Here is a 13,926-nt window from a genome sequence, read left to right as displayed (position 1 = left end):
GCTGAACAGATTTTCTCAGGAATTATTCAACATATGAATATTAAGAGCTTTCAAATCCTAACAAAGGCTGTAATGTGAAAATAGTACTTTAAACAGATGGAAAAAAATTAAAATAATGTTATTAAGACATATCTGACAAAGTTGTGGAATATATACATCTGGGTATTCATGTGTCATACCACCTGCCAATAATAACCAATGCTTTATCAGTTACATTTAAATTAAAATTCTTTTTAGAATCATTAAACTAATTAACTATGCTTGTGCAGAAACACCAGTGAACGCTGTCATAACTTCCACAATATATGCCAGAGTTCTACTTTTAACACTGTACACCCTCCTCATCCTGGAACAAGCAAGGGTGAATATGAAAGTTTTTAGTCTCAAATATGTACAGACAAATTTGGCACCAAATGCCACACTACCCCAAGCAGACATATATCAGTGCTTCCCAAGTTCTAGCCTCTGTAGGCAGTGGCAGACGTGGTCCTTGCCCTTCTTAGCAATTCAAAAAACAAGTAAAGGTATTTAAGCCATAATAATTTTGCAGCTGGAATGGAAGAAAACATAAGTATTTGGGAAAGAATATAGTAGTAGCGGAGCATTTCAGTGTGCTGGAAACCTTACCTCACATACCACCATTACCTACCTCTTTTGCTCCATACATATCTTAGTTTAACAGAGGACATAAAGCCAACTGTATCAGGTATGGATATCAAAGCACATTGCTAGCCATATTGCTAGTATTTCTTTCTCCCCTTTGTACAAGTATGCAGGCAAATGGATGTCCAAGGTGTAAGAGCAAAAAAATGTATTTGCTCCTACATTGAGTGTATCCATGCTCTCAGTTTCTATTGCATGACTTAAGCTTCCCAAAATAATTAAACTTAGACAAAGTACTATAGAGGAAGTAATATACCTCTGATCTATTGGAAAGAAAGTACATACAGAATTTATTTGGAGCAACTCAGCTGGTGATATTCTGTCCAAACACACGATATGACTATTATCACCTAGGATTTATCTGCACCCTTGCTGGTACAGAGGCAAATACAATAAAGGGACAGGGTTATGCATTTGATGTACTGAAAAGTGGATGCATGCAACATTCAACCACCAATTCTGAAACATCTCAGAATAACAGCAAATGATTCTCATGCAAACTTCAGTACAGGTAGTCCTGAGCATTGTCTTCTCCGAGGTAGCCCTGACTCTACTCAAAAACTCCCTGATGTCCATCGTACTCACTGCCTCATTGCCCAACTTTTCCTTTAAAGGGCTGACCATGAAGCTGAAGGCAAGAAAGGCTCTGGTTTAATTTTTTAAGCGTGGAACTCATCCCTCCCAGAAATCCTAACTAAGCTATTCTGTGACAGTGGCTAAAAAAAATCTTTTCAGAAGTACTTTATTGTTTAGCTGGTTCTCATCCTTTCCCTATTCTCCCATCTTCTCCCTTGCCTTTCTTTTCCAATGGGTAGACTGGAGATTTAAATTTCTTTAGGGTTAGGGTTGTGTAAATAGACCACTCTTGTGCTGCAGGAAGGTCTCTGGAAATGTCTCAGCACTCTTTCAAGGAGGAGCTTTATTATCCAAGGAAGTATCTTATAGGATCCCCCTCAAGAGTTCCCTTAACAATATGTACCATTCAGTCCAAATTCATTAATTAGATGATATTTATTGGAAAGTGGATACTAAAAGACAAAATATTTTATTTGAATTAATTCAAAACACAGAGCACATTTAAATCCCAAGCTCTGTGTTTTCTGATAAATCACTGTGCAATCAAGTCAGAATGAAACAGAAGTCACCTTAGAAGTCTTTGGCATGCATTTCCTAAGGGGGCTGCACAGAGTAGTACAAAACAGAAAATCCGCACAAAAATATAATTTGTTCTGTCCTCTCTTTGTGAGCTATTCAACTTCAGCCAAATCACTTCAGATGAGTAAGAAATGTCAGTACAAAATAATAAATCTAAGCAATTTTTTGAGTGACAGTCAAGCAGTCATACCTTACTTTTAGACATAATAGGATATTAATCATTTAAAGTATGTTGACATTAATAAATTATTTTCAAAAAATTTGAATTCAATTAAAAGACAAACATAGTGAGGTAAAAAAAGATCATTATTTTATTCTCTCCCCCAGGTTCCTTTTATTAAAATTCAGAAAGAAACCTTTGTCTTCTTCAAATGATAAATGATAAAGCTTTTCAGCAAGACACAATACACAAAGACAGAACTTCTGTTAAACAGTGCTCTCTTGTGGTTCTGTGCATCAGTGAAAGACTAAATCATTGTATAAAGATAAAGGAAGTCACAGTCTGAAATTTGTCTCCAAGTCTAACTCAAAATTAATCCCTCAGACTTGTATTTTAGTTCTGCATTTAATTTTTCTAGTATGCCAATAACCTCACATCAAAAAATAACCTTTAACTGTATTCACAGCAAAATATGAAATAAATAAACAAAAAAATTTTAACCTTGTGCAATGCCAGGATATGTGCAATGCCTCAATTCTACCAAATTCTATTGGCAGAATTTTTTCAAGTCATGGGATATATAGGTTACTTAAATATGTAGCCCACATCTCATAGCTTCAATAAAATACAGCCCTATTTGATTAAAATAAAAACCTTACTTTGACTTGTTGGGAGCACAACAATGTTTAGACCGCTCCTCAAGATGCCCACCTTTTTCTAGCAACGTAAAGAACAAACTACTTATTATCCCATGTAACTAAAACATTAAAAATTAATAGAAATATCACAACATCAATTACTAGATATGATAAAGCAAGATAATGTTCTCACATATAAGTATATGAGAACAAAAGAACAAAAAGGTGCTTACAAGACCAACTTATACAAGAAGTTGGGTTTACCTTTTCAAAATACAGCAGCTATTTTGGATCTGAAGTTTAAAAGCAATGCATCTTTCAATTTCTATAGTTATTTTCAAGCTAAAGTTTTTAAAAGCAAGTACTATACTTTTATTTCCCATTTATTTCGAGCCTCATCATATACTAACAACAGGGTTGTCAGGATTATTATGTCTATACCTATGAAGAGAAGTGAAGGAAATGTAACTAACCTGTGCATTCCTATCAAAGCTGTTGGATTTCACAATATCAGGTGCAGGTCTGACTTGGGCTTGTGAGAGTTCCTGGGGAGCACTCTGGGAGTTTGGCATAGGTGGCAAAGGAGCTCTCCGTTTCTTCGGCATTTCTGATGGCAGAGTGTTGGAATCATACTGCTTGCTGACAGTGTTAGATCTAGTGACAGATGCTGGCCTTGGCTTGCTCATCAATGGAGTTGCCGGGGCACTGGCAGCCTTGAAGTGCGGGAAATAAAAAGAAATCCAAGTTGCATATACTTTCTGGAAAACAATCAACAGTATTGATTGTTCAATATAAATATGTTTCTAGAAGTTTTGCTGATACAAAGTTACACCTTACTTGGTCTCTTTTCTTCTTGTTTCGTTGAAAAAAGCTGAAAAATCCTTTGTTTTCTTTCTCCTTCAGAACATCTATGTTTTCAGATTGGTAGGAGTCTAAAATAGAAAACAAGAGTTCTACATGTTATTTCATGAGGATATTATTTCTCCTGATTCTTCCTATTTCACTGAGTCATAAACCTCCTGCAGTGATACACAAAACACATTGTAAATCACCTATACTAATATTTTTTCTAGGTGCTGCAAAATGAAGAGGTCTCCCACCATCCATGTTCCTCCTGTCCTTCTCAGAACTCAGGTCAGATGAGTTTCAGCAGCTCTTAATACCCCTAGCACTTACTCCAGCCCATCCCGCTTGTCATATGTTATGGTTCATACAACAAAGGTTGTAAAAGGGAAAAAGAGCACAGTCTTTTCAGCCCTCCATTCCTGACAGCATAAATTCCTGGCAAAGTGTCAAGTGGGACAACCTAGGCCCCAGCCTGCACACAGTGTGAGTATGGAGAAAGATCACCCAAAGCCTCGATCGGTCCTGCACACATAACTAACTGGGTGGTAGTCACATTCTGGTGGCTTGCAGAATTTGTCCTCCTGACATTTTTTTCAGAGAATAACAGAATATTCTGAGTTAGAAAGGACCCACAAGGATCACTGAGTCCAACTCTTAAGCGAATGGCCCATATGGGGATCAAGCCCACAACTTTGGTGTTTTTATCACCAGCTGAGCTCATCCTGGGTTTTATTCATGCAGAGGATTTGTAAATGTAATAGTTGTCTCTTTTTTAATTTTTTACTGGAATGAACTTTCTTAAAGAAATCCCATTGAACGCAAATGCAATGAGCAACAGAAATCAGAAAAGCTGGTACAAGTATCAATATAAATGTAATCCTTAATGTAATAAATTGATCTAGGGTAAAACTATAAAAAAATACTTTTTATATAGCTGGGCATATCCATTTCTGCACTATCATTTTAAATATGCATTTAAGATAGGACAGACATATTACTGGTGTCACAGTTAAGCAGATATTACAATAGGAGCGGGTGGTAATGTCACATAAGTGCTACAGTTTCACCGCCTATTTCAGTAAATCATACCTTGCAAAGACCGTAAATTTAAATCAACTGGTGATGTGGCTACAGAAAGACAAAAAGAAAGACAGAAAATATGAATCTGAATCAAGGATGCAGTTACAAGTTATAAACACAGAAAGCCAAGCTGAACCTTCAACATTAACTGGCTATTTTGCTGAAATAAAAGGATGTGTATCTTTACTGCCTAATACTATGAGCTATTCAAGAACTTGAAACTGGAGACATGCAACACAGACTGGAATCTTGTTTGTAAGGAGGGAGGCTCCACTTATATTTCTGAAGCAAAGAGAAAAATCAGTACTTAGAATATTTTGCTCTGTAAGTTTTGGATTGTCAGGCAGTCCAAACTTGGAAGACAAAGAGGAATGTAAAATCAAAATGTGTTAATCAAATAAAATTTGAATTGAAATTCTATTAAATAAAAAGTATACCTCACCATTTACTTTTATAAAGATAACTGAATATTCAGAACTTTGAACCTGTCTGCAAAATTGAAATGCTGAAACTACTTTGTATTAAGAACTGAAGAATATCTAAATTTCCTAGTAGGGCACTGCCAATATATGTCCTTGTATGCCATCCTAAGGATTTCTGGCTGTTGATACAAGTGAGGCACAAGTCATATTGTGCAAAATGCAGCTTTGCCAGTCTGTAAATGAAAGCAGTAGGTAACCAGACAACAAACGAGACAATGCACTATGGGCACATGTAGTCAAAGTAACATGTTTAGACAACTTAAAATACATTGTTTTCCACTGGGGAAGAGAGATGTTTCATTTTTGTTTTCTCTACAGAAAATGGACATATTGCCCAAATCTGTCACTCTGACCTTTAGGAAGTAACTGAGAGAACTCTTAAAACTGTAACCATCAAAGAGTAACGTTACCATATTTAGGTAAAAAGAGGGGTAAAGACACAAACAAAACCCCAACAAACCCCCCAGGTTTTAGAGCAGAAATAAAGTGAAACAAATACAATAGTGGTCAAAACCCGGAGTCAATCAATACTACTGCTTTCCACATTGAGGTAAAATTTCCTGTAAGAAATGTCTAAAACAGATCAAACCACACTGTACAGAATTCTTAATCATAGTACAATAAATCTGTCATGAAAAACAGAGCTGTCCAGCTGAAATTAAAACCTGGACTAGGAATGTCTGTACAAAGATTAGGAAGTTCGTTCATTGTGCCTGTTGGACCGCAATTAAAAAGACCATTATTATTCCTTCACAACCTATAAAATTAGCAAGCAGCACTCAGAAATATACATAAACACCATCAGAATATTCTAACACTTTTAAGATTTTAAATAGTTTTAAAGCAAAACTCATTTCTCTAATGTTTCTGTTCATTTTAGGTTATCATGATCTTATGTCTATGAGCTAAGGGAAACAGAATGTGGTTGCATTTTTTGGGGAAGGTGTGAGGGAAGAAAAAAAAAAGCTTTGCTTTTAGTGAGGATTTGTACTCAGCTACCTTTGTTGCTATTTAACACTTGCTTAGAAAATAAAACTTCTATACAGCACTTCCAAAAACAAAAGTCCAGGTAAACCTGTCTCAGTTTCAAGTTTGTGGAAGACTAATGAAATATATATTAAATTGCTAGAAAATAATTTCTTCATAAGTAAAAAAAAACCAATTAAATGTATACATTATTAAAATATTAAGCAAATATCTTTTATATAATTGCAATTTAGAAAAGTATCTTACCTCGACTGATATCCATGGCATATAGTTCTCTTAGTCCAAGGTCATTAAGAGATTTTGTCACATCAAGGGGTTCTTGAGACTGGTAATTCTTCAACAGCAGAGTGTGTGAAGGATCAAACTCACATTTGCTACAGATAATTGGTATGAGTTCTTGAAGGGGTGAATGTGGACTAACTCTTACGACTGTCTTCTGTGTCTTCTTGTAGTTTATCACTACCCTTACCGTTTGCTAAAGAGAAGAAAATTCCAATAAATACCAGTACAAATTCTGAATGAACTGGCATTTTTACAACAGCCTCAGAATAACCACAGGAACTCCACTTATGGCCAACTTCACCAGTGTTATAGGTTCAGAGTCACTGCATGAGAAACTAAGAACTATTTTACTATTCCCTGTAATGCAAGGAAAAGACACGTGAAGCAGTCTGCTTCTCCTTTAGCACCTGCCATGTGCCTGTGCAGCAGGGTATGCCTGGGGTGAAGTGCCCTGTGAGGTTATATTAGGAGCTGCAGAAGTCTGGTGATGAGCCAGGAGTGAGTGTGTGCACACATGTGTAGAAGGAAGGTAAAAGTGCAGGAGAAGAGCACTTCTAGCCCTCTGCTCAGTGCTTTAGATAAATTACAGTATTCTTCTATACAGTAGAAGGACAAAGTTGGAAGGAAAGATTTAGGCAACATTCAGAAGTTGGTTTAGTACTTCTAAAACTTTCTGCCTTCTTAAGAATATATAAATAAAGCCAAGTAACAAGAGAGTACAGTATGCATTAAAGGAAAATGAACATACAGTCAGAAGGGCACATATATCACAGCATGACAGATTGTACAAGATGTTGATTTTCAGTCTGTGGAAGGCTGTACTCAGCCACACTTCATCTGCAGAAATTTTCAAAATGACAGTAGGGTGGGGAATTTCAAATAAGATTGTAATATTTCCTTCTTTTAGCAGCAAAGACATTTGCTGCAACAAATTCAAATATATTTTACCTAAGAGGAGGTTATCGAGAACATAGAGCAAAGCATTTCCCAGCGCTGCAAGGTGAGAGGATGAGACAACAGGAAAAGCTGAAACAAGAGGCTGAGCTACCAGTTCAACATGTTGAATACAACAGTGACTCTAATTTCTCAATATGCTTTAACTTTAGTTCTCACCTCTGGTATAACTGGAGCAGGTTTCTTCTTATCTATTTGTTTTGGCTTTAAAATCACCTTTTCCACTTCAAGCATTCCCACTGGTGTGTTGGGTTTGAATTTAATCTGGCTACTTTCTGCTGATACCAACTCTATAGTATAACTTGATGGATTTAAATGATACTGTGCACAGAGAAAGACCAGCAAGTCCATCATCGGCTTCCTGTAAAAGACATATGGAATTGTCACAACAGGTGACAATTAAGCAGGTTATAACAATAACATGCTGCTAAACATTTAATAACATGCTGCTAAACATTTAATTTAGCTCATCCCTTCTCTTCCATGATTAAATAATTACTGCCAGGTACCAATTCTAAAAATCTTCAAGTTTTAAAAAAATGGAATTAAAAAGAAAAAAGTCAATCCCCCAAAAAACCACTAAAAGGAAAACAAGACCAATTTGCACAAAAGTATGCCAAGTGCTTGAGCAAAGGGAGAAATTTTTGCTTGTGTGAAGCAAAGCTTTCCTGAGGTCAACAGGGACATGTGGATTAGCCACCTCATTTGACATTTAGTGGGAACTTTAACAGTTGTGATAAATGCCCTGATATTCATTAAGAACAGTTCTCTCCTGAAGCTTGAAATTTTTATATTTGTTCAGAGTTACAAGGGACTTTATTTTCAGAAAGTCCCTTGTATGAAGGGATGAGAATGAGCTTTTTGGAAGGAGCAGGAGAAATAGAGTTTGAGGAAGTCACCTTTTCAAGGAAGTTTTGCATTAGGGATCCTAAAATTCTCTAGGTCTTTAGTACAGACAGAGGGAAAGAAGTTAAATGACAATACAGCGGGTGGATACAATTTCTTGAGAAGCTCTGTATGATGCATCAGATGTCCTTTCCACAATGAAGCCTGGCAAACTGAATTTGTCATATGTAGTCAGTAATTTTATGTCCTTGTTCTCACAGTGCTCAAGGAAGAACATGCAGAACAGCATATTAAGACATGCTGAGCATTTCCAGTTGCTATTGAAATAAATTTCTTAAATTGTATTTTAAAAAGAAGTGTCATAAATGTTTAAATAAACCAAAGGTAAGGACAGTATACTAACTTTGCATGTTACAGCAACTGAATAAGGTTATAGTACTATCAGATCATTCCTCAGTAATTTTTTTGAGTTGGGTAACCATCTGTAAGGACAGTTTCTTTTTTACATTCTCTGTATCTCTCAGTTACAGCTACAAACACAGAAATCCAGCACCTGCTCTGTCTTACAAGTATATTATGAAAATAATTTAAAAGTCTGTGAAGCAATGAAACGGTATGTTGAAAAGAATGCTGAAGTGTCTATGAGAAAATTAATACAGGGTTTGGCTGGTATGGCTTTATCAGAAATCTTAAACTCTAGATGTAATCTCATAACAGATGCAAGCATCCTGGTAGCATAGCCAAATGTGGAAATAGAGAGCTCCTACAAAGAGGACTCAGGCCAAGCAGAATTCTAGATAACAAAGAACATGAATATGTTTATTAAGTAGAAAGTTAAAACAGACTTTTCCTATTATACAGTTCTGTAAAAAGAATTAAGAATGTCTCAATGTTAGAAATTACTGTGAACACTGAATTTTTCCTCCCTTTAGTTTACCCTAGAATATCATTCCTGTTTTCACTTCGTCTTTGAGATCAAGTGTTCCTTAAGCAAACTGTCTTCTCATCTCTGGCAGCAGGGCTGGACTCTGGTGCACATGCTGCACTTCCAGAAGATGGAAACTGGAAGCTGACAGATACAGATACTACAGACATATTTTTTCCAGAGGAAAGCCTGCTTTAGGGGCAGAAGAACATTTGCCTCAGGAGACAAAGGCAGAAGGAACAATAAGACAAAACAAAACATACAGGAATCATACTCCAATGTATCAAAAGTAGTTATCAGATGGTTTGAAGAGGTACAGAAGAATGTCATATATTCCCATGCTTTCATTTGGATGATATATATAGTAGTCTGAGAAATACCATGCCAAATGCAGAATAATACCTACTTCTCCCTCTTCACATAGCTAAACCAGAGAGTTTATTTCAATTCATTTCCTGCTAGAAGAAAGAAGAAGGAACTCCTCTATTTCTTGTACTTCTAATCCTTAATAAAACAAATACATCCATCCCACCCTAAAAAAGGGCTGCAAATGCAAATCATATCATTCCCCCATCTCACTGGGGGCTGGGCACAGCCAGGGAGGAGAGAGCCAGAGGTGACTGCAGATACTACTTCTGCAGTGACCTTTCTGGTTATCAACATATCCAATAAGCTACCCATTACTTTCTTTCTGGTGCATTTTTATACACTGACTAGCTTTAAAAGCTGCTCTTCAGTTATTGGAGAACAGTAAGAACGCCAAAGATGACCAGTGTGAGAATTCCCAAGCAAAGATCACAGAAAGCCATCCTATAGAAATTCACCACAGTGACAGGGGCAAGCCCTCACATTAACCAGTGACACAAGAAGTGACAGAATGATAAGTGAGAAACAGTTGCTCACAAACAAGACAGGTACATGCAAATTAGTACATGAGAACAGTGAATTTAGTGCAACTTTAATTTCCATTGGTACTTCCAGAAATGACCTGCTTTACTGGAAGATGATGGACTTTAAGTACCCCCATCCTCCAGTGGAGGCCAAGAAGTCTTCAATGACTGCTTTAGAAAGGTATCCTACGGTGGTACAAAAATCAAGTTTTTCTTGTAATCACATCCTCCAAAACTTGTAAAACTATTTTTGCTAAAACCTTCAAGGATTGTAGATAGGAGAATACATCTATCACAGTAAATTTAACAGCTTCCATAATTAATATTTAGTAAAATGCCAGAAAGTGGCCATCAGCTGCCTCAGACTACATCATCACTTTGTCCTGCTTTATCTAATTTCAGTAAAATACTTATTTTCAACTTAACTTCATTAAGTTACTTAAGTTCTGGAAATCTCTGATTTTAAATATATTTACATATTCCCCCACCCCTTCATCTCTCATCCATTTTCCTCTGGTTATTCCTGCCTGACTAAATAACAATAAAAAGTGTCTAAAAGCAGCCTCTCATTACATAACATAGTTAAAGGATGAACCTTTACCAGAATGTATCAAACCATGTTATGTTTGTGATCAAATGTATAAAGGTGTACCTTCAAATACTGAATCAAGTGTTTAAAGGAAAAACTGCATCAAACTTCCACACTCCTCTCCAAAAACAAGGGCTAGAAACTTGCTACTTAAAAAAAAAAAAAAAAAAAAAAAAATTAAGATTCTGATACAATCAAACTTTAGGAACAAAGCCTTTTCATCGTGAAACTTGCACTAAGCACCACTGAACAAAGAAAATTGTCAATAATCACCAAAAGTATTCCTAGGTAGGGATGGAATATTAAAAAAAAAAAAAAAGAGAGAGAGAGAAGAAACCTACACACACTGTGGTCTGCTATAGATCTCCAACTACTTAATTAGTGCGGCTTCATGGTCTTCCTTGAAAAAAATATTTACTAATCCTATTCGCTAAAGAGAAAAAGACATTTGTTGTTATGGAGAACAAGAAAACCCACCAAAACTCCCAGAATTTGTTACAAATCAATTTAAGTACAACAGGTTTAGAAAAGTAGGGCAACACCACAAAGCTTGTTATTCAGTAGGTAGCTATACAGAGTAAACCAACAGTTTATTAATGACTGAAAATACTCCAGAATGGATCAAATGAAAACTCACAAAGGACTCATATAAAACAAATTCAGCAAAGCTAACGTCTCCCTAAAAGGCATCTGAAACTGAAGTCCTGAACACACTACCCTGCAAAACTGTTTGACACACTGTTTCCAAATTAAATGAATGTCACTATCATATTGGCCCTTGAAATTGCCAAGTTAATTTACTGATGCATACAACTGAAACTAATTACCCAATTTCAAGAAAACTTTCTCAAACTCTGCATTTCTTCCCTGTGGGAAAAAAAAAAACTAAATTAAAACGATTAGGTTGCTAAAAAAAAAATTAGTTTTTAAGTTGATTTGTTTTTTTTTCTTCTTTGGTTGCTGAAAATTCTTCAGTCATATGCTGTAAACTCACTCTGAAAAACATTCCAATTAAAAAAAAAAAAAACAAACAACTTCACTCATTTCTCTATTCCTGTCTCAGAACAGTGTATCTTCACTTCCTCCCACTCATTGCTCTTACCATGTTTGTGGGGGGGGGAGGTTGGTCACTGTTTTGAGATAACTGTTTGCCTGGATCCCCCTCCAGGAATTCTGATGTTAGGAGAGTGCACACATCACTGTCAGATTCTGAAGAGCTGAACTGAATCCCTGTTGCAAACTACTACAAAGTATAAATTGGTGTTGAGGTTTAAATAAGAGAATCCACCCATGCCTGAAGTTTCAGAACGAGGGATGAGTTATTTCAGTTCTCCTTCTTTTTCTCAGTCTTTCACTTCAGTTATTTGACATCAACACAAGAATCAAATATTCTTCTATCTTGTAATCTTTTCGTCTAAAATTCCTTCTGAATTTCATTCCGATCCTCTTTTGCTTACTCATACATACTCAGGATTTTGATCTCTGTAACACCTTGCTTTGTGCTGCATAGTTCATGCTATCCATTATGCCAAAACAGAGGGAGCAAACCAACTCAACTTTATCTGAACTAGAGAAGTTTCTTCTAGTGGACTATAGAATTTGAACAAATGGCTGTTCAAACTCACCATTTTGCTTTTTCTAGTACAAGATTTAAAAGGTATTCTCTCCTCAGGACATTCGAAGTTGCTCATCTCCAATTATGAACAGGAAAGAGACAAATTACCAGTTTGTCTGTTTATGTCATTTCTAGAGGGATCTTGCCTATTTTTTCACAAAATATTACTATCAAGAGAGAGCAAAGTTAGACTAAACGATATGCAGGTCCTGCATAGTATCTCCTGTCATTCCGAGTGAGCTTAGCAGTGCTAATATTGGCTCTTATTTGCAAGAGAGAGATTTATGAACTCAATCACATCCAGTATCTGGATTGAAAAATCCCTGTAACTGCGGGATAATAAAACTGATTGGGAAACATATGCACTTCCTGATAAGCCTGTGAGGCCTGTCTTGAACACTGAGTAATTATACACAAGGTAATCTGACCAAGTGAAGATACATGCAACACTCCTTTCCAGCACTTTGTTCTGAGCAAAGCACGAGGGAAGGCCACAGTACTCATCAGTGTGGACAAAGGGAGAGAAAAGAAGAAAGAGAAGTTCCTGACAGCGTACACATGGCATCTCACCTTTAAGAAATTTTAAAAACAAAGGAAGGTACTGTATTTCCAGACTCCAACATTCCTTGTAAACATGCTGGCAAGAACACCATAAAGCATCAGGTAGTCTCTAATTATTTCAGAAAATTTCTTCTGGGAAATAAAATCTCAGATATAAGTTATCCTGAAAACCACACAGAGTCAAGGGGAGGTGTAAAAAAAAAACCACAGAAGTTCATCCACTGCAGCTCTGGTGAACAAGCTCACATTTGATGCCTAAGCAATGACCTCATGAACTCTAGCAAATGACACAGTGTACAAACTAACTCAAGCCAGACTTTATCTCTCATTAAGAAGTGAAGTAGGTATAACCACACATTTACATCATCTGGTTTGAATGAATAAGTAAGTAAATCAATCTTCTTGCTTTCAGTAGCAAAGACACGGTGATACAGTAGCACAAGCACAATACACAAACAGGTTTGTTTATTACAGCTTAGGATAGCAACAAACTAGCATCTGAGTTGATGTGATCCATACACAGCCTTGAATAGCAGCCTCCTTAGTAGACCTGCTATGATAATTAACACAACGTTTTAAGTCCCAGGATTTATGATTTCAACCTAACAGTAAATGTTTTATCTGGGAAAATTCAGTGCATCATACAAAACAGTATTTTATAGAGATTTGTAGTGACCAGAAAAAACAACAGTTATGGTTACACATCCTGAGGGGTGCCACACAGAATTTCTGAATCTCAAAAAAACATTCTTCCCAAATGGTAGATAAAAGTATAAAGTAGATGTTTCCATATCTACCCAAAATCATAGCAGAATAACAGAATCATTTAATTTGAAAAAGATCTTTAAGATCATCGAATCCAGTCATTAACCCAGCACTGTGAAGTCCACCCCTAAACCATGTCCTTAAGTACCATATCTTCATGCCTTTTAAATACCTCCAGGGATGGTGACTCAACCACTTCTGAGCCACCTGTTCAAATGCTTCATAATCCTTACCATAAGCTAATTTTTCTTAATATCCAGTCTAAACCTCCTCTGGCACAACCTGAGGCCATTTCTTCTTATCCTATCATTTGTTGCTTTGAAGCAGAGACTGACCACAACCTCACTATAACCTCCTTTCAGGCAGTTGTAGAGAGAGAAAAGGTCCCCCCTGAGACTTTTTTCCAGGGTAAACAATCCCAGCTCCCTCAGCCACTCCTCATAAGACCTGTGATCTAGACCCTTCACAAGCTTCGCTGCTCTTCTTTG

General features: G+C 36.5%; 1 protein-coding gene across 3 annotated transcripts in view; it reads right to left on the bottom strand.

The window, feature by feature from the left end:
• COBLL1 (cordon-bleu WH2 repeat protein like 1) overlaps window positions 1-13,926 on the bottom strand; it is a 76,904-nt gene that overhangs the window by 20,832 nt on the left and 42,146 nt on the right. For 2 of the 3 annotated variants that reach the window (XM_032693218.1, XM_032693220.1), the window contains exons 3-7: window positions 7,407-7,608; window positions 6,258-6,486; window positions 4,552-4,590; window positions 3,454-3,548; window positions 3,090-3,329 (exon numbers count right to left, since the gene is read on the bottom strand). In XM_032693218.1, coding sequence (XP_032549109.1) covers window positions 3,090-3,329; window positions 3,454-3,548; window positions 4,552-4,590; window positions 6,258-6,486; window positions 7,407-7,608 — 805 coding nt within the window. The remainder of the gene's footprint in view (window positions 1-3,089; window positions 3,330-3,453; window positions 3,549-4,551; window positions 4,591-6,257; window positions 6,487-7,406; window positions 7,609-13,926) is intronic. The other variant, XM_032693219.1, reaches the window with a different exon arrangement.

Source organism: Chiroxiphia lanceolata, chromosome 7 (assembly GCF_009829145.1).
Source record: "Chiroxiphia lanceolata isolate bChiLan1 chromosome 7, bChiLan1.pri, whole genome shotgun sequence".
In the NCBI taxonomy this organism is placed as follows: Eukaryota; Metazoa; Chordata; class Aves; order Passeriformes; family Pipridae; genus Chiroxiphia; species Chiroxiphia lanceolata.
The sequence above is the reverse complement of the archived record's forward strand: the minus strand, read 5'-3'. Positions and strand labels throughout refer to the sequence as shown.